General features: G+C 34.8%; 1 protein-coding gene across 3 annotated transcripts; it reads right to left on the bottom strand.

Annotated features, from left to right (window-relative positions):
• Positions 1–1,460: 1,460 nt before the first annotated feature.
• LOC117326026 (probable low affinity copper uptake protein 2) lies at positions 1,461–26,251 on the bottom strand. Of its 3 annotated transcripts, none has more exons than XM_033882607.1 (5): positions 26,135–26,251; positions 8,425–8,482; positions 7,319–7,388; positions 4,840–4,954; positions 1,461–3,115 (listed from the first exon to the last, which is right to left on the bottom strand). In XM_033882607.1, exons 2-5 carry the CDS (start codon positions 8,428–8,430, stop codon positions 2,803–2,805), a joined length of 504 nt encoding a protein of 167 aa, XP_033738498.1. In that variant the 5' UTR covers positions 8,431–8,482; positions 26,135–26,251; the 3' UTR covers positions 1,461–2,802. The 3 variants fall into 3 exon arrangements, with proteins under 3 accessions (XP_033738498.1, XP_033738499.1, XP_033738497.1); XM_033882608.1 differs by lacking the exon at positions 26,135–26,251 and adding an exon at positions 23,213–23,233; XM_033882606.1 differs by lacking the exon at positions 26,135–26,251 and adding an exon at positions 16,693–16,930.
• Between the last annotated feature and the right edge of the window lie 546 nt (positions 26,252–26,797).

Genomic DNA, 26,797 nt, shown 5'->3' with positions numbered 1-26,797 from the left:
GTCACTATTCAAATAATTTAAAACGTCAAAGTGTCTAACAGCACTGTCTACCACCTGTAATCTTAAATGATTGTACAAAAGGCACACAAGACAAAACTAAGATAAAATAACGAAATAAAGGCAACACGAAAGATCAACAAACCCTTCAGTGAGGAGTTTGTCTTGTCACTAGAACGTTGAGGTATGCGATTCTAAGCAACGTCTAAAAGCAGTGATCTCGAATTATCAAGAGAAGGTGACCAATGACTTTACTTGTACTTATTGACCGACACAGTAAATGGGACAGGAGTGTACGTGGTCTACTAGAATATGACAGAGGGACATATATCACAATAGGATATAAGGATATATGATTCATTCTGTTGGAAGCAAGTGGTCCGACTTCATCTGTGGCTAAACAATAGTGATGTAAATTACTGACGGAACTTCTATCACCACGAATCTACCTAAACGATAAATGGACAGGTTCAACAGAAGTACAATTCCTTCAACGGGCTAACAGAAAATGGAGAGATAAGTTCCTGAATTAATGTGCCTGTAATTTGGTAAAAGTGAGCAAAACTGAGGTTCAGCAACATCCCCATAGTCCTATTATATATGGACCATCCTGCAGGTAGGGCGTAAGAATCGTATCTGCTATCCACATTGCATTATCCTACAAGGCGACTAAATTCGGGATATTTTTTTCTTTCTGAGCATCTTTCTTCTTCCTAATGCCTCCCTGGTCGCTGCCTCACATTTGGCCTATAGTTGAAAGTGCGTCCCTTGGAGAAAGGCTTTGGGTTTTGGCCCCTGACGGAGACATACCAGCGGCTTAAAAATGGTAGAAGCTACTACTCAACGCTCTGATCATTTTGAAAGTGGAAGGAATAGTTCGCCTGTTGTCAGTATGATATGACCGGGTGAGGTGTCCTGCTGGATGTCTTCGTTAGTATACTTCAGTGATCATGAAATATAAGTATCAGGTCGACATTAGTTTCGCTCTGTCAAAAGGGGAACATACCACTGCCTCCGTAAATGTATTAGCGTTTGGTGGGACGTTAAACAATACAAACCAAACCAAATTATTGCATTTTAGTCAACTATTGATATATTCATCAGAAGTTAACAGACAAAAGACAATAAACAATATTTCAATGATATTTACTGAATTTCAAAACAAAATATACAAGTTGTATAGGAAGTTAAGGACGTCAGTTAATGATTTAATCATAGAAGGCCATAAAGGTATATATATGTGCATTGCGTGAATATCTTAGCTTTTGTGTAGATTCTATATACACTTAAGATAGTGTTTCAGTTCATCACAAAAGTTACGACGACCCATGATTCAGTTATGTAGATACACAGTGAAGTTTTCAATTCATCACGGCTGCATCATTTGCTTCATGGGCGTTTATCTTAACCAAGGACTCGTATAGGTCAGTTCTCGTTCTCAATATTAAAAACAAATACCTACATTGTGTTGTATTCGTCATTTTATTTGTACCTCTGAAGCGATTTCAATAAATATGTTCCACATTTCAGTAACAAATATGATAAAACACAAATAACGTAAAAAACAAAACTGTACAATTTACACAGCTCTTCCAGACGGCAGTAATATAACCTCTTTCTCGTTTGATACCGATAAGTAAATTACCAGGTGACCGGAAGTAGAACAACCAATCGTTACGTCTAATCGGTATCATTTACTCTACACACTATGCTAATAAATGTAATATTACTATTGTCCTTTAATGATAACTGACCTCAGCTATCCGGTATGTTTAGATCCTTGTTAACCCAGTAATATATCACAAGCCTATAAAACACTACTCTGCTGCAATGGAGCAGCCGCCATTTGCATTTCAAGGTCAACAGAGAATCGATGTTTATGCTTTTATAAAGTCAAATCTGGTCAGACAAATGCTCGTACTTCCTGCTTTAGACACTTGTGAGCATAAGGGGGTGGCTATTTCAAGTATTTTGAGCACTATACGTAATCCAATTAGGGTGTGAGAGGAAGTCTTAACCAATGGCGTGAGATTCTTAATTGTCTAAACCGAGGCTCGGCCGAGATAGGGACATTAAAGATTCTCATCCCGAGGATTGCTATTTATTTGGTATACTCTGAAGGTAAGACGTAGTTGCCATGTTATTGAATTGACAATATCCATCAGATTAGAAATAAATGTAAGTGATAATCAGTAATTACCGTCACCCAAATAAAGCTGAGGCATGCAGACACAAGTAATAACAATGTCAAAGCTTGATTATTAATGATGATAAGGAGGCAGTGAGAAACAGAAATATCATAAATGTTGAGATTGATGAAGTTCATGCATTTTGGTCGTTAACGCATACATTTTAACTACTCCTCCCTCTTATTTTCATGCGTGACAACCAGTCAATGAACCATTCTGTCATTGCTCAACCTGTAGGTGTGGCCATTTTCTCTTCGACCATATCAATGTTTTATTTAAATATTTCAATGATATCGCAAGTAGAGCTAACGTAGGATATACACTAGTACAAATTGTCCTGTAGATAAGTTCCTCTTAATTTCGGACGATCCCAACTGTAGGAATATTTTCGAAATCAAATGTTTTTATCGAAAAGGTGTTGTCTGGTTAATGTACATATTAGGCCTTCATCTAAATACACACTTACTGCGGTTTACAGACCTATAATGTTGCGCCTTTTATCGCCCTGAAAGATGACGGGATTCACTTCGTACGCTAGACCCACACTTATGTCGGTCACAGAAACCTGTAACACGAAATATCTCTTAAACCTGTCCATTGTTATTTGACACTCCAATCATCGTGTCGTCCGTACATATAAGGTTTCCTCTTCCTGAAGGTGTAGGTCTATATCATCCTCGTGTCGCACTGACAGCGGGATAGGCGAATCTGCTTCGCAGTCCTTTGTAGGTGCATCACCCGTACATGGGAACGTATGCGAAAGATAAAATCCAGTCCCAGAACCTAAAACCACGGCCGTGTAAATCCAGACATTAAAAGTCATCACAAACAACATCAAACAGTAGCCAACGGCGACCCGCACCACGTGGTATATTGTGACGATTATCTGTGTCTTCATGGAGTCACTACAGATAGCCGACCTTTCCTTTCTGTTAAAATCAAATTTAAGAACATGATACAATTATTGAATACGTGTAGAGTGTTATATTCTAAAAGGAACAGAAGGCAAAAATAAGTTAATTATACTTCCATGTTTTGCAATTGTGATATTTGACATCCCTATCCAACCCAACCTACCAAGGCTTCATTTACGTCGCTTCTTGTAGTAACATTCGTGTAAATGCATCGTCTGCTTACAGTATTACTATGTTAAATATGCGATATGTTGTACTTCGTTTCTACTAGATGAAAATATGACGAACTCACGGTACTCCATGTACATATGGCGTACATTGTTCTCGTTCATTACTCTACATAAATATGACGTACTCATTCATTACTCCATGTGCATATGACGTACTCATTCATTACTTCACGTAAATACGACGTACTCATTCATTACTCCATGTACATATGACGTACTCATTCATTACTCCATGTACATATGACGTACTCATTCATTACTTCACGTTAATATGACGTAATCATTCATTACTCCATGTACATATGACGTACTCATTCATTACTCCATGTACATATGACGTACTCATTCATTACTCCATGTACATATGACGTACTCATTCATTACTCCATGTACATATGACGTACTCATTCATTACTTCACGTAAATATGACGTACTCATTCATTTCTTCACGTTAATATGACGTACTCATTCATTACTCCATGTACATATGACGTACTTATTCATAACTCCACGTACATATGACGTACTCATTCATTACTCCATGTACATATGACGTACTCATTCATTACTTCACGTAAACATGACGTACTCATTCATCACTTTACGTAAATATGACGTACTAATTCATTTCTTCACGTAAATATGACGTACTCATTCATTACTCCACGTTAGTATTACGTACTCATTCATCACTTTACGTAAATATGACGTACTCATTCATCACTTCACGTAAATATGACGTACTCATTCATTACTTCACGTTAATATGACGTACTCATTCATTACTTCACGTAAATATGACGTACTCATTCATTACTCCATGTACATATGACGTACTCATTCATTACTTTACGTAAATATGACGTACTCATTCATTACTCCATGTACATATGACGTACTCATTCATCACTTTACGTAAATATGACGTACTCATTCATTACTTCACGTTAATATGACGTACTCATTCATTACTTCACGTACATATGACGTACTCATTCATTACTCCATGTACATATGACGTACTCATGCATTACTCCATGTACATATGACGTACTCATTCATCACTTTAAGTAAATATGACGTACTCATTCATTACTTCACGTTAATATGACGTACTCATTCATTACTCCATGTACATATGACGTACTCATTCATTACTCCATGTACATATGACGTACTTATTCATTACTCCATGTACATATGACGTGCCCATTCTTTACCCTATGTAAATATGACGTGCCCATAACTCTTTATTCCCTTTAAATATGGCGTACTTATTCTTTACTTTAATTTGATATATTTATGTACATAGTGTTTCATAGATGTAATAAAAACGTATTGATTCGTTACGTAAAACAAATTAACAGGACAGACATATCGTTCCATCGTTACTATGGGACTTGGTGGCTGCCTAAAACTTTATTGAGTTGGGGTAAATTATAAATTTATTCATGTCTTTCAGATGTAGACATGGATAACATACCTGTACTCAACTAAACAAGTCTTACCTGTATTTGACTGGTTTGTCGGCACCGTTTTGCTCTAATGTGAATTTCATTATAACGTGGATATACTCCAGCAGGACTGATAGGATAACAGACACCAACATCGCACACACCAGACCTGGAAATGTACATGTAAATCGTGACGTAAGAACCAGAAATGGAAATGTACATGTAAATCATGACGTAGGAGCCAGATCTGGAAATCTACGCATAAATCGTGACGTAAGAATCAGACCTAGAAATGTACACTTAAATCGTGGCCTAATGACCATACTCAAACAAAATCAACACCTGTAGAAGATAAACAGAAATCAATGTTTATAACAGATAGTTAAGGTTATCTGATTTTAAATTTCATAATTTAGAAACAGCCCAAATAATATACACGCTCCATGGAAATATTTATACTTATATCTATGTGTCTGCTATTGTTGTTCATTATTCCATGAAGCACACATATTTTAAACGTTATGAAGTTGGCGTACATACTTAACACGAAAGTATAAACAGAGCCCTGCCCAACTTTTTATGTACAGTATATATATAGTGTTCAGTGTACACAACTTTGAATTTTAAATTGTGATTAAATCAAACGAAAAAACTTTCACCGCTATTCAAAATTAATGATTTCAGAACAGTAAATAAGTAAGGATACCAAGGAAGCATTTAATACAATTTCTACCACAATACCCTGTGTTATTCAACTCTCAGACCATCAGTTAATCATTACAGCTGTTGATTAACAATCTGTTTATACCACACGTGGTATAAACTCTGTACGCATTTTGATTGGCTAACACGGTGGGACTTTGACCCAAGCTGCAATTGTTATTGACGTCATCAATAATCTAATGACGTCACATCACCGGGTCCCGGACGTCACCGGTACACTTTATTTGCATACGCGAAATTATACTTGGCCACGTTTCCCTTTGATTCAAGCCGATATTATTGTGGTAGAAACAGGTCACACGACTCGTGATTGTTGGATATGGAATTTATTTCACACTCGTAAGTTATTTTTTAAAAGTTGCAAAAAACACTCGCTAAAGCTCGTGTCTTTTGTAACTTTGAAAAAATAACTCACTCGTGTGAAATAAATTCCATATCCAACAACCACTCGTTGTGTAACCTCTATATATTCACATTCTACGCATCTGATTACGTGAAACTGCAGACGTTAATTTAGAATTAATTTACAACATTTGTCACATGGAGCATACACAAATGGGACGGATGTCATTTATAATTGTTACTGAATATGTGTTGGGCAGACGTTCGGTAGGAATCGTGAAACTTGGATGTGGAAGTCAGGAAAGAGTGATAGCTCATTTAAATATTAAGAATACGACTCCGAGGTTGCGACCGCAATTTCAACATCCGAGAGTAAAATTCAATACAAGCCCACCCACAGCACTACCATCAAGACAACATAGTGTTTGTATTGTTCCGAGTAGCAAGATACTCAAGGTTAAGAGAGTCTTTTTCTTATTCTGCTTTGGCGGCAGGTATATATACATTTTAAAATATATGTATTTATAAATAACGTTTGAGCAAAACATATATTATTTTCGTATCGTTTAAAAATGATTAAGAGCTGCAATCGAAACTAGGATATTTTTGCTGCATAAGACATACAAACAACCTCTGTGTCTAGACGAGTTTTATGATAAGAGAACCCCACTTGCCATGTACCATTAAGAAGGGCGTGGTGTATTGTGTAACGCATTTCCCTTCCAATAAGATCTTTTCAGTAGACACTGAAAGTATTACTGACCAAATAATTATGTAATATTTTACCCAAGCAGAAAATATGCCAGAACTACATCTATTCCAATGTTAAATGTGCCCATCGATGGAGCAAGTGACAATACCCCGATAAAATTGAACACAAGTACAACTAAACTTATTGTCGGGCTTTAGGTCGGGTTGATCAGATCATTGGGTATGTACTCACAGCATCACCCTCCAAGGATCATTGCTACCTTGTTTCATTTTTTGTCAATTTGTGTTTCTAAAAATGATACCTATTTAACAGATACTTTAAGAAAGTATCATTATACACCAATATTAGATTTGCATCAGCCCGAAAAAAATGAAACTTGCATTTATATCCTTTGAGCTTAGACCCATGAAATTTCTGAAGTTTTGAATGGCATACCATATGTAGCTAACCTTGAAGTATCTTCCTGCAAAATATCAGCCTTATCACTGACTGCCGCAGAAAAGTTTAAATTACCACCCCTCCTTTCTGTGCTACTGAAAAATTCTATATGAATAGTTATATTGAATTTATCTTGTTGTTTTGGTTTTGTTTTTTACAACATTGAAAGATTTTAGTAGAACCTTGTATGGCCAATTGTGTTTCTTCAGTGTGGAAATATATGTCCCCCATATAACATCGTGAGAGAGAGATAGCCACATTTGTTAGATGCGTATGACGTGGTTATGACGTGGTTATGACGTTACATGTGAAGTATACCTGGAATAGTACCAGTGTCCCAGATCCTCAGGATCACCGTCTCCCCACTGGTGTTGGTTGACATTGTCATCTGGACAACAAGAAACAAAGTCATAAAAATAACGAAAATCAAAATAAAGCTATATATACAGATCTAATGGAAATTAAGGTAATAAAAACATCGAAAACAAGATAGATGTAAACAGAAATACGAGAAAACATACCTGGCGGAGAGACTTTCAGTGAAATGAAGATACATAAATACTAGAGATAGAGGCAAAGACGATAAGGATTTTCTACCACCATTGGTGAGTGTTATTAGATTCTGAAGGCATGGTATAATCATAACAAATATCGAATAACATTCAGTTGAAACCAAACGTGTAATCATCTCTAAATGCGTATTGATTGGTTGACACGATGACCTTTGGCTTGGACTAATTTTAAATCACGTTGTTCAATAGGATTTGATTGGTTAACACTTGCATTGTTTTTGTGATAATTCATTTTATATAAATTTCTATCCATTTAATGCTCCGAAAATCATAAGCTGACTATAATTCGTTATGATTTGAAAAAATGCAATATTTCGACACATTTCCGAAATGTTTTGCATACTAATAAGCGGCATTTCCCTTTAGGTGATATCCTTACACCCTAACATATATTGTGAAAAGAACAGCCGCTGACACAAAACATGCTAATTTATCCTCACAAACTTGTGGCGTATAATTTCTATTTATCATATTGCTCTAAACCTTGTGTTTTATTCTGCCATCATCAAACAATTGATAATTTGTTGTTTAAAGTAGCCATATTTATTATGTAGCATATAGAAAATTAACATAATTAAAACAACAGATAATTCAGATATGATAACGAAACTATAATTCTAACTCAAAATCGAAGAAAGTATAAAGTACAAGGGGAAAGCCACCAGATGTTCCGTACAGAAAGTGTCTTCTACTTCAGCAACAACGTTGCTAAAGTGATAAAGTGTCCTTTCTTTGTGCAACATACATAAAAGTGGGAGTACAGCAGCTAAATAGGATGATATAGTCATATAAATAAATGCTAACATTTCCCCCTTTTAGTTGAAGTACTTGTTATGGACATTACATACGTACCTTCATCCTGAAGTAAGTGGCTGATCATCTACGTCACGGCATCAAAAGGCATCAACACCTGTGTATGAATAACACACAGACATAAAAAGAACGCACAAAACAAATGAAAACAATTAAAAAAAACTGCGTTTAGACATTTATGTAACATAATACTATTTTCTCAAACACGATATACATAATGTACCGATCATAATTTTACTATATAGCCTGTGCAATAGAATCAATTGTACATGTAGCAGAATGGCAATACCGTAGGTGAGGAAAGCAGGGTTGTTACCGTCAAAAAAATGCAAAATTCACAGTATATAAATTGAAATTGCCACGTTCGTTATACAGCTAAGATGTGAATTGTCCCTGTAGGTTGCCTTGAAATTAAATATGGCAAAAATCGGCCGATAGAGAATAGTCTGTGGTGTCATTTATTGTAAAGTAGTATATACAGGCTTCACATTTGTTTTAAAAAATGGGTTCGAAATTATAAATTTCCAGATTTCCCGAAAGTGTGTTTACACTGGAAATTTAGTTTTATTTACAGCAAAAAGTTCTGTGTAGCAGACGAGGAAAGCTAGCAAAAAAATCCTTTATGATGAACATATGTCAAACAAGATTAATTCTGTCTTAGGGATAGAGATGTTTAATTTCAAGCTTAGTGATCCTTTACAGCTGTAATAAAAATTGCAAATGTTGTATAGATTACAAATTTTTATACTTTTGCATAGATCATATATAGAGTTAATGGTTATGTTTACACATCTAAAATATGTGCCTTATTTTTCAGAATTGGGCAATTTTACTGTACACTGCCATGACATTGAAGAAACACTGATGCTGTGTAATAATAGTCCTTCATATCTGAGAGAAAAGAAATAAAGTAAGAAGGACAAAGTTTGAAGCACGAATTCGATCACTGTTTGTCAAAATCACATTTGAGGTCGGATTCCACCACCCCTCCCTTTGATATACTGAGGTCATGTTTAAGACGAATCTGGCTTTAATAAATCTTCCATAATCAGATACTTCCTGCTGGTATAGTTCAGTCTTTTTATTAAGAGATTTTTGTGGTACCTATGCAATCGCACATCAGTTATTTATTCTCAGAAGTTATTAAGGAAATTTAATTATGTATAACACAAACCCAAAAGATTGGTACACAGACAGCCTATCAGTATATCTTCCTGTTTGCCTAAACAATTTGCAGCAGTGTGGCCCTTGCTAACAATAGAACGTTTGTTCTGAGAGGAGTGTGCATACCTTCAACGAGCACAGGTAAATATTGAAACTGAACGTAATGTGAATATATTTAAACAGAAAAAAACCGGTATATACATTTCTACTTGATAATGTAGATCCCTCAGATGAATGATAATGACAAATGCGGTGATGGTACGTAAGGTGCCGCATGGCACTGCACCAGAGTTTCTCCTACTTAAATGGAAATTGATATCCCCTTATAGTTCAATATGTGAAATGCATAATACATTTTTTTGGCTATATTTCCGTATAAGACAAGAAACTCTCAGTAAACACAACCTGTGAAACATAGGGTCTAAACATGGTAACCTAAAAATCCCGTATTTGGTATTGCAAGACACAACACACACCGCTAGTTAGCATACAGAACACGTATATATTATATCAAACTCAATTTGATCTCCCACCATGATATCATAGTACCCCGGTTTTTTTTTATATGAATTTAAACAAAATTGCATCTGAAAATGTATCGCATACCTTTTAATAGAACAGAATCCGGGATTAAATGAGAAACCACCACAGAGCGTCACGTGTAAAACATATTAAACAGGTAAAATATACTCCCGCGAGGAGTTTATATAACATTTTAGTAGAAAGAAATTTCAACGAAAATAAGAAAAGACAAACAAACTGTCAAATAGACAATTATATAATTGTAATTGGTAGAAATCCTCATGATAACTTACTTATTTGTCAAAACTCTTTCCTTATATAGATATTATATTCTGGTGGTAGAGTACAATGCTCACTATGCATAGTGGTATATTATCACCCTGAGTCTAGTGGTAGATTATAATCCTCACTATATAGTGGTATATTACCACCCTGAATCTAGTGGTAGATTATAATCCTCACTATATAGTGGTATATTACCACCCTGAGTCTAGTGGTAGGTTACAATCCTCACTATATAGTGGTATATTACCACCCTGAGTCTAGTGGTAGATTATAATCCTCACTATATAGTGGTATATTATCACCCTGAGTCTAGTGGTAGGTTACAATCCTCACTATATAGTGGTATATTACCACCCTGAGTCTAGTGGTAGATATAATCCTCACTATATAGTGGTATATTACCACCCTGAATCTAGTGGTAGATTATAATCCTCACTATATAGTGGTATATTACCACCCTGAGTCTAGTGGTAGATTATAATCCTCACTATATAGTGGTATATTACCACCATGAGTCTAGTGGTAGATTATAATCCTCACTATATAGTGGTATATTACCACCCTGAATCTAGTGGTAGATATAATCCTCACTATCTTGTGGTATATTACCACCCTGAGTCTAGTGGTAGATTATAATCCTCACTATATTGTGGTATATTACCACTCTAACTGAGTCTAGTGGTAGATTTAAATCCTCACTATATAGTGGTATATTACCACCCTGAGTCTAGTGGTAGATTATAATCCTCACTATATAGTGGTATATTATCACCCTGAGTCTAGTGGTAGATATAATCCTCACTATCTTGTGGTATATTACCACCTTGAGTCCAGTGGTAGGTTACAATCCTCACTATATAGTGGTATATTACCACCCTGAGTCTAGTGGTAGATATAATCCTCACTATATAGTGGTATATTACCACCTTAAGTCCAGTGGTAGATTTAAATCCTCACTATATAGTGGTATATTACCACCCTGAGTCTAGTGGTAGATTATAATCCTCACTATATAGTGGTATATTACCACCCTGAATCTAGTGGTAGATATAATCCTCACTATATAGTGGTATATTACCACCCTGAATCTAGTGGCAGATTATAATCCTCACTATATAGTGGTATATTACCACCCTGAGTCTAGTGGTAGATTATAATCCTCACTATATAGTGGTATATTACCACCCTGAGTCTAGTGGTAGATATAATCCTCACTATATAGTGTTATATTACCACCCTGAATCTAGTGGTAGATTATAATCCTCACTATATAGTGGTATATTACCACCCTGAGTCTAGTGGTAGATTATAATCCTCACTATATAGTGGTATATTACCACCCTGAGTCTAGTGGTAGGTTATAATCCTTACTATATAGTGGTATATTACCACCCTGAGTCTAGTGGTAGATTATATTCCTCACTATATAGTGGTATATTACCACCCTGAGTCTAGTGGTAGATTATAATCCTCACTATATAGTGGTATATTACCACCCTGAGTCTAGTGGTAGGTTATAATCCTCACTATATAGTGGTATATTACCACCCTGAGTCTAGTGGTAGATTATAATCCTCACTATATAGTGGTATATTACCACCCTGAGTCTAGTGGTAGATTATAATCCTCACTATATAGTGGTATATTACCACCCTGAGTCTAGTGGTAGATATAATCCTCACTATATAGTGTTATATTACCACCCTGAATCTAGTGGTAGATTATAATCCTCACTATATAGTGGTATATTACCATCCTGAGTCTAGTGGTAGATTATAATCCTCACTATATAGTGGTATATTATCACCCTGAGTCTAGTGGTAGATTATAATCCTCACTATATAGTGGTATATTATCACCCTAGCTGAGTCTAGTGGTAGATATAATCCTCACTATATAGTGGTATATTACCACCCTGAGTCTAGTGGTAGATTATAATCCTCACTATATAGTGGTATATTACCACCCTGAGTCTAGTGGTAGATATAATCCTCACTATATAGTGGTATATTATCACCCTGAGTCTAGTGGTAGATTATAATCCTCACTATATAGTGGTATATTACCACCCTGAGTCTAGTGGTAGATATAATCCTCACTATATAGTGGTATATTATCACCCTGAGTCTAGTGGTAGATTATAATCCTCACTATATAGTGGTATATTACCACCCTGAGTCTAGTGGTAGATTATAATCCTCACTATATAGTGGTATATTACCACCCGGAGTCTAGTGGTAGATTATAATCCTCACTATATAGTGGTATATTACCACCCTGAATCTAGTGGTAGATTATAATCCTCACTATATAGTGGTATATTACCACCCTGAGTCTAGTGGTAGATTATAATCCTCACTATATTGTGGTATATTACCACCCTGAGTCCAGTGGTAGATTATAATCCTCACTATATTGTGGTATATTACCACTCTAACTGAGTCTAGTGGTAGATTTAAATCCTCACTATCTTGTGGTATTTTACCACCTTGAGTCCAGTGGTAGGTTACAATCCTCACTATCTTGTGGTATTTTACCACCTTGAGTCCAGTGGTAGGTTACAATCCTCACTATATAGTGGTATATTATCACCCTAGCTGAGTCTTGTGGTAGATATAATCCTCACTATATAGTGGTATATTACCACCCTGAGTCTAGTGGTAGATTATAATCCTCACTATATAGTGGTATATTACCACCCTGAATCTAGTGGTAGATATAATCCTCACTATATAGTGGTACATTACCACCCTGAGTCTAGTGGTAGATATAATCCTCACTATATAGTGGTATATTATCACCCTGAGTCTAGTGGTAGATTATAATCCTCACTATATAGTGGTATATTACCACCCTGAGTCTAGTGGTAGATATAATCCTCACTATATAGTGGTATATTATCACCCTGAGTCTAGTGGTAGATTATAATCCTCACTATATAGTGGTATATTACCACCCTGAGTCTAGTGGTAGATATAATCCTCACTATATAGTGGTATATTACCACCCTGAGTCTAGTGGTAGATATAATCCTCACTATATAGTGGTATATTACCACCCTGAATCTAGTGGTAGATATAATCCTCACTATATAGTGGTATATTACCACCCTGAGTCTAGTGGTAGATATAATCCTCACTATATAGTGTTATATTACCACCCTGAGTCCAGTGGTAGATATAATCCTCACTATATAGTGGTATATTATCACCCTGAGTCTAGTGGTAGATATAATCCTCACTATATAGTGGTATATTATCACCCTGAGTCTAGTGGTAGATTATAATCCTCACTATATAGTGGTATATTATCACCCTAGCTGAGTCTTGTGGTAGATATAATCCTCACTATATAGTGGTATATTACCACCCTGAATCTAGTGGTAGATATAATCCTCACTATATAGTGGTATATTACCACCCTGAATCTAGTGGTAGATATAATCCTCACTATATAGTGGTATATTACCACCCTGAGTCTAGTGGTAGATTATAATCCTCACTATATAGTGGTACATTACCACCCTGAGTCTAGTGGTAGATATAATCCTCACTATATAGTGGTATATTATCACCCTAGCTGAGTCTAGTGGTAGATTATAATCCTCACTATATATAGTGGTACATTACCACCCTGAATCTAGTGGTAGGTTATAATCCTCACTATATAGTGGTATATTACCACCCTGAGTCTAGTGGTAGATTATAATCCTCACTATATAGTGGTATATTACCACCCTGAATCTAGTGGTAGGTTATAATCCTCACTATATAGTGGTATATTACCACCCTGAGTCTAGTGTTAGATTATAATCCTCACTATATAGTGGTATATTACCACCCTGAATCTAGTGGTAGATATAATCCTCACTATATAGTGGTACGTTACCACCCTGAGTCTAGTGGTAGATATAATCCTCACTTTGTATAGTGTTATATAGCTCTAACTTTAAATATATGATCTTACGTGAATCAAACTGTGAGATGAAAAACAAATATGAATGTCAAACGAACGTTGAAGAGAACTTTACTCATATAACACAAATGTGTTTCATTTTCATTATAAATACATAGTTTACTTATCAAATACATTGAACGTCTATATTTACAGTAGAAAACAAACAAACGTATGCAGGTGTTCGAAAATACCTGGTTTTCGTTGTATCAACACCTACATATAAGTTTATATCAATAGCCGGAGTGTGTTGGGGACTATAATCCTAGTACAGATGTTACTGCTGTATGGCGTAGTCATCAGCCATACTCTGTGTCACGTGACGGAATTTTTATTACCTGGATTCGGATAAATTGTCGTTTGATGTGCCATGTGTTTAAGATGGGATCCTGCTTGGGAATTTATCACCAAAATACAATGCCGTGTGTAGAATGAATATCACATTAGTATTAAAACATTCTGATAAAATCAACTAATATTTTGATGTTTAAATGTAAATATGATATATTTGTCATTATATCGGATATAGTCATACGCGGTCAAATTTATGGTTCAATTTTTCATTCACATAATTCAAACATGATCACTATACATACTTTGTTATACATAACTAGATTTGTAGGTCAGAGAAGACACGGTTTATGCATTACCTACATAAGTACACATCACAGAAACATATTTTTTGCATTTTTTTTTCTACCGAAAAAACCCACGCACAACATTGAACTGATCAAGTGCTTTTAAACGTTACACAATTTGGTCTGTCTGAAATTTATTCAGACCATTACTATATCTTTGGGTATACATCTGTATATATGTAGTAAAATGAAGTCAACATGCAACTACACGGAGTTTAAGAAGCACGAAAAACCTTTATTATTAAATGCAACTTTGGATTGTATAAAAATGACATCATATTCTGTCAACCAACATAGCGCGGGAAAAGACGCTGAGAAACGAGACTATTCGTCAGCAAAGTTATTCGTATTGTTAAACTATTAATTTCCACTTTTCGTGTATTGATATTGTGTTGCGTTTAGGTAAACAAGTACATATGGATGTAAGTAAACGCATGTACCTATTTACATAACACAATTTCTACAAAAATGCCGCACTTTATAAACTTTCTTATCTTTATTATGTAATCGTTGAAAATATTTCTCTATTAAACGTTTTGCTTCTCATGTAGTTATTTTCCCATATTCATTTTCAATCATTAAATATCTATGACCATTCTTAATTCGTAAAACTTAAATTAATCTTAAAACTACTTCAATGTGATATCTAATACAAATAGTTTGCAAAGATGTAATGATTTTAGTAAAATATTTCTGAACAACAGGTGATTAGAAACTACTAAAGAGTTGCCTACCCACACACACTGCAAAAATAAACAAATAAAATAGGAAATAACAAATAACAATGAATAAATAACCATGTTCAAGGAGGTAAACAGGAAACTAACAGCAGATAACCACAGTGAATCGTCAACGATCAATCAACCCCTTTATCAGTTAATAAATTCCAATAAATAAATGCAATAATCCCAGCTATGTTCTATTCAGTACATAATCCAGTCGTTCTTAGTAGGTAATCAAATCACTTCCGCTTTCAGTAAATGATCCTGTAACATTCTTTGTCAATGGATCATCAAGTAACTGCCGTTTTCAGTAAATAATCCAGCCAATTCATTTCCAACAGATAAAAAAAATTTATCCTCATTTCCAGTAGCCTATGGGGCCAGATCCGCTTCAACAGATAATAAAGTTACATTGGTTTCAGTAAATATTCGTTTGCTTTATAGATACTTTTGTCACATCCGATTTAATAGATATTCCAAACACGTTCGTTTTCTAGTAAATATCCAAATCACTTTCATTTAATTTGGCAACATTCATTCACAATAGATAAGCAAGCCGTATGTGACCCAATTGAACACATGGGGCCTAGAATGTGACATGACTTGTGCATGGGAAAGTGTCGTGTAGAATAGGGCACCTAACACACAATCCCGTATATCGAGAAGCAAGCGGCTAATGTGTTCTCATCTATGCACTTACACAGTGGTCCGGGTACGAACATATACAGAATTCCTTATGAATGAATAATCGTCCTGAGAAGAAAATAATTTTGATTTATTTGATAAAAGTTATCGTTCTGAATTCTGTAATGGAAATATACAGTATTCTTAATAAATAAATTAGAGTTCGTAAAAGAACAGGAATTTTATGTATTTGACAAAAGTCATCATTCTGAATTCTGTAACGCTCCGTGTTAACTACAGGTAGTAAAACCGTCGATACTTACAACCTTATGATAGAATAAATTGAAAATAATCAAGCAGTGATTAACTAAAATAATAGCAATGCGAGAAATCCTTACCTTCTAACAATGAATTCAGGTGACCTAACATCCAATGCGATGGCGTGCGTGCTCACTGTATAAGCTCTGGCAGATGTAGTTAAAGAGTCACAACGACAAGAGACGTAGAAAAAAACACTTAAATCCGGTATCGCCAACCTGTGACACCTAATCACGTATGAAATATACATTTTAAAGCCAGCTACAGAAATCGACATTTCACTTGATGTCGTTTGCATTCTTAGAATGTATATATAAATATTAAATCCTGAAGATGTATTACGATGTGTACTTCTATACAAGAAAATGAATGAATGAATGTGTGAGTAGTTAACACGGCAAATAAGGGAAACTTAAGTAAAATTTCTGTCCGTTTCTTATGGTGAACTAAATATTTACTTAAAGTAAGTGTGGATTGTTGATTTCCTATATATACTATTACGTATACAAAATGAAATCGTTTCTGTACAGTGCTAAACGGATATAGATTAGAATCAGACGGGTGCAAATTGTGAAATATAAATTATGCAATTCATATTTTTTTTGAAATGTTAAATTATATCATTGATTAATATTATAAATAATATACATGTATGATTATAAAAGCAGAAAACGCTATCCTATGTCAATATTGGTAAACATTTATTAAAGCATGATAGAGATATATACTTGAGAAATAAGACGATATCTATATTTTACAACTAATTTCTTTTACCCTTAATATACATGTGATAAGTACTATTGAGATAAGAACAAAAAACAAATGTTGAAGACAAAATACTGTTTTCCTATGTACATGTGCAGCGGATTTGGTAAAATTGGGACCTCAATGTTATTATCTTATTTTTTGGTTCTTTTGATCTTATGAAAGGTCATATTAATGCTCCTTTATAATATAATATAATATGATATAATATAATATGATATAACAAAATTGCGGACATTGCAATTTAGGAAATACAAATGAAAACTAACACATGTATTTTTTTTTATATTTTAACCCAGATGTTTAACTACGTGTTAAAAAAATGTGATATCATTTATAGCTCAAACTTACTGATAAACCCAGCTGATTTTAGATGTTGATTACTATCAAAAATTCAAAAAATCAAGGGAGAACAACGTTAACAGTTTATGGCTTTGTAGTTGGAAGCGATCGTCAAGCCCCTTAATACATAATATGTATTTCAAGTACAGGTAGAGATGTGTGATGGATGATAATGTTTGTAAAATGATTGTATGTATAATACATCCAAGAAAAGAACCGTCTGGGAACCCTTCATTGGAAAGTAGACCCGCCCAATAAAAAGGTAAAAGCAATTTGCTATAGGTTAGTCTACTTTCCATTGAGGTATGATAATTGACATAATCACAGAGTTAAATTGCTTACTTAAGGAGATATGTATACTCGCTATCAGCTGGATCAATACCCCTAGCATTTATTCGTTGGGTCTCCACAAAAAAGAATATATTCCCTTGATCTTAAAGTTAGAAATCACACGCCTATACATATCATTATCCTGCAACAAGTCAGATGATGTGTTTTTAGTTTTCTTGTTAATTGAGAAAAAATCATATTTGCTTCGCCCTTTTGAACGAATTTATCGTTATGATGACCTAGATTTTCATCCAAACCACTTAACATTGTGTCATGATGACTTACTTAGCTCATTATATTCTCTATAGCATCTCTTTATAACGATCAATATCTTGTTTTGAAAACTCATCTTTTCCTATTGTTCAAATACAGCAGCTTGTCCATATAACTGGTTAATTACTGCATCACTGGTTAATTATTACGTATGTCAAGTCATTGTCTATATATACATTGCATAAACCGTAAAAAGGAACCTCGAAAATAACTAAAAGGCAGCTAAATGAAAAAAATCGAGAATAATCTACTTATACAATTGTACATAAAATATATCAATCTTAATGCATTTTATGCTTGCTTAACCTAAACGCAGAGTGAAGCTAAACAGTGAAGGTAATCCTTGGATTTCAATGAAGGTGGGCGGCTAAAATAACCTTATGTTATCACAGTATTGATCAACATGAGATTTAATGGAGCGATCGTCTGTATATTACGTACGTATGTAACCATATTATTCATTGATATTAATATTTACACACACAAACCCTCCACTTATATTTACAGACTTTATTTTTTCACGCACTCATTTCAACAAATATTTTATGAACATGTACCTTTCTATTGTTATACACTTATCAATTATTGACCTTTAGTGATGTTAATATGGTGTTATACTTACCTGGTAGAATGAAACATTTGCTTAGTTAATATTTTAGATTCTACCAGGTCGGTATACACCATATTAAGACCACATCAAAGGTCACTATCTTTTATATCAGATATGAGACTTGTTTGCAAAACGTCACAATGATTATGGCATCATAAATGCCACATTGATTCGGTGTTTCTAAAAAAGAAACATCAGGTCGATGTCACAAAATATTGACCTCCACGTGACCATGTTTTAGACATGTTTTAGAAGAGAATTGAGGAAAATTGGATCATATCTGACATAAGACAATTATAGCCTCTTGATACGGTCGATACATGGTTGTATTAACCTGAAAATAAAATAATCCGAGGTTGATATTTTCTGGTTGATAAAACCATGCATCAACCGAAATCAAAAGACTACAATAATTTTACCACAAAACGACTGTTTTGATATTTAATAATCACTCAATGAATGCAAGCAACACTTGAAGACTGCTATGTGCAGTATTTGTATTTTTGATTATATCTTTTAAACGATCAAAAGTAAATTAATACATATAAATATATTCAATACACTAAATCTTATGATAATTTCATATTCTAACTGTCAAAAATATTGCTTGTCATGTTTCAAAAGCATGCACGATACTTGACACTGTTGGACAATACCAAGGGCAAGTAATTCGTGATTAATCTATTTTTAGCTACATCCAATCAACAAGATTTTTGCGCGGCCGGTCAACATGACTTTATCGGGAATCAATGACACTATTTTATCCAATCACAAAGTGTAAAAAATATTATTATGTGATACATTGTACTTAATTCCAGATTATTTTTGAACCTGTTTTCGTAGTATTGTATATCTATATACCTCACAAAATGGCCATTCCTGCTATGAAGCATAAATATTCTTACCTATGCTGGCATTTAGGATAACGTATGACGTAACATATTTTTATATTGATTGGTTAAAACAATATTGATGAAGAGCTGGGTAGAATTATCTCACACATGATGTATGCATTGTCATATATTTTTGCAGTTTATTCATATATTCATATATACGGACATCAGGTTATTGTCACAGTGAGTTTCGGGCTGTGCATCATTGTACATACATGTATATCATCATAGAGATTTTTTTAAACACAACTGCTGCAAATGAAAAGTATCAAAACTAGTCAAAGTCGTCATTCCCCCTGGAAAATAGCGTATATTGATATAGAAACGAAGAAAATCCCTTTGTGCTAAAATCTCCACAATAAAATAGTAAAAGGATTAACAAGTACCCAACGATCGACCGACATATCGTCTGACTGGTTAACACAGGTCTTTCTGTTAAAAAGCCTCGGGCAAAAAAAAACATCATGTCAAGGAATTTGAGTTTACAAGATACCAGGTAAACCTGTGTGGGGAAACAATGGGGATGAGATTTCACGTCCCGGAGTTTATGGGCAAACAGAGGAGACACACACAGACATTCACAAACAGATCGGTACATCCACATTCGATAAGGGGATTACAGACACATACAGGGCATAATATAGAATAGGACAAGTGGCAAGGTAAAACAAATACTGTCCCAAAATCACAAACTTCTCAATCGTATGGAAGCCCTGGAGAGAAACCCCAAGTTAACACTTAGTAATCATTACATATTCCTTACTTTTTATTATTTATTTATTATCATTATTGTGATAATTTATTTGTTATTTGGGAATTACCGTAAAAAGGTGTTAAGGTTTCCTACGAACACGGTTAATAATTTATTCATTCATTTACTTTTTTTAATAAGTTGCTACTGCTGGTAAATAAAGCTATTTTGCACTGATTATTTGTTAATATGATACTATTGAAAATATCATACTAATACAAACAACGGATTTTACTCTTCATAAGCGGTTGATGATAAGAGTACACGCCGTTGTTTTGTGTGTTCCAGCTCCATAACATAAAAAAATATATTCAGGTTAATCCTTATGACGTAATCTACACTACACGATCCCTGTGGAAATATACTTTTACTAACAAACTCTTTCCTTTTAGAAATTATTACGCTACTGTATCAGCCAATCAAACGCGACGTTACAAACGGTTTTGTTTACATTATGGACTGATAACATAAATATCTAAACCAATAAAAAGGCTTTTTACAAACAAGATTAAACTATTGATTAATAACAAAGAATAAAAAAAATCAGTAGTAACGCTAGCAAATTCGTTCTGAAATAGAAATGCCTCTCCAGGGCTTTCATATGATTAGCATAACATAGATTTATAATATTATGCAAATGTGTTTTAAATGTTATGGCTAAATGTTAATAGGTCTCAAACAATAAGCATTTTAGAAGTGCAACACAAAATCTCAAATCAAAGTGTTATATAAAACTTCTATTAGTAAAGTTTCACTTAGAGAAATGGCAATATCAGCCGGAATCTAATGTAACTTAGATTTACTGTACCTGTCCATCATATTCCGATCGATCCACTTCCTCAGTCGTGTTTTTCTACTCGTATGTTCTAGCAATTCAATCCAATTCAATTCAACTCAATTCAATCCAATTCAATTCGAATTAATTCAATTCAATTCAATTCAATTCAAATAATCATTAAATTATCACATGTCAATGAACAATCAATACAAAAGTCCAGCTCCCCTATCCTGACATCCAGTCTACTTACAAGATACTTCTCCTATCACACTAAATTGATGTAGCAAATGCACATAATAGAAGTTGAAAGCTATTAGTAGCACAAAACACAAATATTTTGACCCCCAAAAAATGGCACGAAATGAGGAAAACGTGGTTAGGCCAGTTTAATTTCTGCCGACACTAGTAGCTATGTTTTCTTCATCCATGTAAATAACGACATACACTCAACTTTAGCTGAGCTTGCTATCACTAATATGCTAATAATGGTCTAAGCTTGATTGAAAGGGGTTTGATAGCGATACAGATTTGCTAGGTATTCAAAGGCCTGTCATTGTAATACAAGGTTTACTCGAGTACCGGTCCCGATCCTCGACATATAAAGTTCACTCGTGTAATCCTGGGCAGGTCCTCGACATTTTAAGTTTATTCGAGTATTCATTGTCCAGGATTTCTTGACCTTGACCTTGACCCAAAATCCCTGCAGCTCGAACTTATCCTAGATATTTTGGTCCGTTGTCACGTGACAAATTTGACCGAAATCCCTCAAGAAATTCGTTAAGCACTGATAAACTATGGCGTTACGTACGAACATACACATGTATGTACAAGACGGATTGAGAAAAACCTGTATTATCTCGTGTTTCACTGGCAGAGGAATAATAACACCAGACGCAGAGAAGTACTGTTCCAGTACCGATACAGAACGCCATTAGATAAAGTCACATGTACTCGCCTCGTCTGTCAATACACCCAATATAGAATTAATGTTAGCAACTCACCAGCCTAGTGAAACGACCAAATTTCTGGAAAATTGTTATTGTCGACAAACCGCTCAAGATATGTCGATTAGGATATTCTCAATCGACACACAGATAATGTTTTTGTTTTGGTGCATTATTTAATATATATCGTGTCGTTGAACTGTCAGTAGTAGGCTTCTTGCAACATCGGGAAAATGGTCAGATTACAGTTAGTCGGATAACACGTCTCTAGTGGGTAGCTTAAAAATGCGACATGTCAACACTTCAACTTCATAACGATCAAAACTGACGTAGGAAACAAACTTACCTGTTCATATCTATAGATTATCCTGTTACTAGGCCATGCCCATTGTTTAATCATTTGTTATATCAACGTTGATTGGATCGTTAATTTTAGATAGCCAATCAAATGAAACAAAAGCTATATGTCTGTAAAAATCAGTCCAGGTGAGTGAGAAACTATACTCATTAAGATAATTCACAAAATATGTTATTGAGGGAAACCATTTTGACTCTTCCAGTTTACAATCTTGACCTTTACAAAACTAGAGTAACAGCACTAGTCTCGGTTTGATAAGTTCCCCAGACGGTATATAGTGACATCCAAAATAAATGTTTAACCGATATTGTGAAAACGATACACACGGCTCACTTGGGTGCATGATCAAAACTATCCGTTTCCATATCACACAGCCGAATACAACGAGTAATGACGGCAGCCGTAAATCTCGTCGTTATTCGTTATCAACCTGCTTCTGTAGAAACCGTATATTGTCATTTTGGAATAAAGAAAAAGAATATAATTCAATAATACAAAAGTTATATCACACATCCTACCTCACATGCAGAAATTGCACACTACAGACGCCATTTACCTGTTGACAAGCTGCGGGGTGAATCCATTAGGTTGGTAGCGTGCTGTATAATTAATGGCTGGGTAGTTGAACCCGGGTTCGTATGAATCAGAGACCTGCAGTGCATATACCTGCGCAGTTTACACATGTTGCGAACTCAATAGATTACAAAGATAAGGGATATTATCTGAGATGTTACGAGATAGATTTAGTAAAACATACCCCAGTGTGTATGAGGGAATACAGAATTGAAGAAGATCTAATAACGGTTAGGATTTCTGTAATTGACTGCATCATGTTCCATTTATATAATAATAAGATCATTATGTTTCCAACAAGTACCTGTTACTGATCAGACAGAACGCATCGTTAATGGTGTTTTGAAATACATATATTCTGACTGAAGCAATACAAGTATTATAAACACTGGTGTTATGTAACATCACACCAACAAGATCCCGTGGACTTTATGGGTCACCTGAGTTTTGATAGTTAAACTGATATATGATATTTTCCTTTCAAACAGAGATTTAACATATCTTGCCCTTATGAACTTGAAAGAAGATCAAGGTTTGTATATATATATATCGTAGTCATTCGTTAGCATCATGAAGACATTTAAACATCTTGTACCATTCTATCTTGAAAATAGGTCAAGGTAATTTTATTTGAACAAACTTGAAATCCCTACATACAAGGATGTTATTGGCCTCATATAATTTCCATCGGCTTCTTGGTTATATGACGTAGAGTTATTCAAATATTTTAACGCTTTTGAACACTGTGACCTTGAAAGTAGGCTAAGGTTATTTATTTGAACAAACATTCAACCCAATCATGTAACATGCTACTGGCCAAATATCATAACCTTATGCCTCTGGGTTATTGGGAAGACTTAAATATTTCAGCAAATATTAACCCTTTGGACTTGAAAGTAGATCAAAGTAATTCATTTGAACAAACATGGCAGTCTTTCATCCCCGATGGCCTTAACCTTATACCGTTACCATTGTTTGCCTTGAGGGTAGGGCGTAACAATTGAACCTGTTGGCCCAATGAATGATCACAAGCAGCGACTAAATTTAATATATTACGCTTTCTCTTCTTTCTTACAATTTGCTTCTTCCTAATGTCTTCCTTGACACTGCCTCAATGCTGTCCTTCAGTTCAGCGTAAGCCCCTGTGAAGAAAACTTATAGTTCTGTCCCCTGGCAGAGATATACCTAGCATACAGTCTCTAAAATGGTAGTTTCTGCTCCTGCTTCGCGCTCAGGATTTTAGGACTGGGACGACTTGTTCGCCCGTTGTCAGTATATTGTGACCGGATGAGGTACCCTACTGGGTATGTTCAGCAATATGCTTCGTTCAAGTGGCACATTCAAGTTGGCATCAATGTCACGTTATCACAAGGAGACAAACACGAACATACCGCAACTGTCCTGAGACTCACGCATACTCTACACGCATATCTCCCGCACACAGGCGAGACCGTCCTTAACTGACCTTAGCTGTTGGTAAGACGTTAAACAATATAAATTAAACAAACCTGAACATTGCTAGACATATTAGCTATTGATAAAGTTATCTAAATAGTTTAACACATTTGACTTCTATGAACGTAGATCAAGAATATGCATTAGAACAAACGTGGTAGCCATTTACCCCAGCATTATATTGGACCAATATCATGACCCTGGGCTTAATGATTATTGAGAAGAAATTAAAAATACAAATTGTTTAAAAATGCACGACTTATGACATACGACGACTGACAAAAGACTGAAAAAAAGCAAATATTACCATTTTGTAAAACTACCAGATGCAGATGTTGTTATTAAAACGAATCACCACAAAGTAGTATTTGTGTCTACTTTTCTACCAAACTGATTCTGAATGATTGTCTATAGGCATGAGTTGGCGCCGGTAGAAAAAGGACGTTGTCAATGGTTGATCCATCATTGTGTTTAGAATTATCCACTTGTCAAAATCAACCAATAAGGAAGATAAGATGTATTTTTGCCTAATTGTATTAAAAGAGAAATCCGGGATTATATGATATATAAATGATGGCAGGATGATAAAATATCTTGGAAAATGTTATAAATTACTTGTGTATGAAGGTAACACACCAAACGACTCTCGGATTAAAGTCAGCATTGTCAAATCAAATATATCCAAATACAAAATGCATTGATTTTTCAGAGACATAAGTAAAAACGTCAACTATCATATGTTGTACGTGACTAGAAAAAAAAACATCATCGATGCAGGCTTTAACTGAATAAGAGTCAACAAAAGAAATTATGTAAGGCATCAGATTTGAAAGGTGTGGAAAAGAAGTGAATAAATGTGTTGCTATCACGTGAAGGTTTAAATACAATTATGAAACAACTTTGTTGGCGTTAATTTACGACAATGTGTAATGTTCACAATAATATCCCCATTATGTTCTACTTTTCTGTCATGTATATCTATTATTTACCACATTTGATACCCGGAATCAGTCATTTCTGTATATTTGCTTACTATATTACATAACGTGTGTCCTTCAACATAAGTTGTTTCTATGTCTAGTTTGGAGAATAAAATGGAAGCTGCAATGTAGGACGTGTTACAAATGTTTCTCGGCTACGCCCCTTGTAAAGCAAATTCCTCACACACAAACACGTAAATGGCTTAACAATGGAGACACAATGCCCTTAGAGAAAGCTGACGTACCTATCAATAAACATACAACGATATATACCAACTAAATGATTAATACGTTGAGTAAGTGATATTTTGATATGATTAGAAAAACACTCTTTCGACATCATCAGATGAGAAATACAGTCTGAGAATATCAATGGCTTTTCGTCTTTACAATGACAGTAACGATTAGTAACAGTATAAGATACGAACATATTTTTTAGATTTGTAATTATATATAAAATGTATACATACCTATAAGACTGTTTATATCCAGCATTCCTCTATCCGTGAAATGCTTAGTTCAACCTTCACAATATACAATGGGTCCTCGCTTCAAGAGACAATCAGGTCACGAAAACATTTACTTATATATATTTACATTTAAACTTCGCTCCGCCTCAATGAACATAGTAAACTCAGATCACTTCATTTCCCGTTGAAGATTATGGGTCGTGTGCTTCTGTTCTGAGAGACGAATCACTTTCTTGCCGGCGTGTGAATACATTCACTGAGTTTACAATGGCGATCGAGTTCTGTACCGCCTCAGACTTGAATGCACTTTCATTTTGTGAATTATGTAACATTGTTATAAACGTATATATGCTAATAAAAATTCCAGTATAATGCAGACAGTTTAGAAAACAGGATATGACAGAACACTGACACTCCCGATAGCACCGAGCTCATGACCTACGTAGCGCAGTAGGTCTAACGTTAGCTGTATCTCGAATGCCATGCTTGATACCATTTTAGTGGTCACAGAAAATAAACCTCAATTTTAACACTATTTAACAACACAAAACAAACTGTAGCAGCAGTATGCTATATCGAGCACAGGGACACATTATTGTCGTAATTTGACTCAATCTAAACATATGGAGGACACAAGTTTCCAGCTGTCGAATACCGCGATTT

This window comes from Pecten maximus, chromosome 4 (assembly GCF_902652985.1).
Source record: "Pecten maximus chromosome 4, xPecMax1.1, whole genome shotgun sequence".
Classification (NCBI taxonomy): Eukaryota; Metazoa; Mollusca; class Bivalvia; order Pectinida; family Pectinidae; genus Pecten; species Pecten maximus.
This window is presented reverse-complemented; position numbering and strand designations above follow the sequence as displayed.

What these genes read in the sequence shown, in the direction of transcription:
- LOC117326026 (XM_033882607.1), bottom strand. An exon ending in GGACACTGGTACTATTCCAG is followed by an intron (nt 4,955 to 7,318) that starts GTATACTTCACA and finishes GTACATTTCCAG; the next exon opens with GTCTGGTGTGTGCGATGTTG. An exon ending in GACAAACCAGTCAAATACAG is followed by an intron (nt 3,116 to 4,839) that starts GTAAGACTTGTT and finishes TGATTTTAACAG; the next exon opens with AAAGGAAAGGTCGGCTATCT.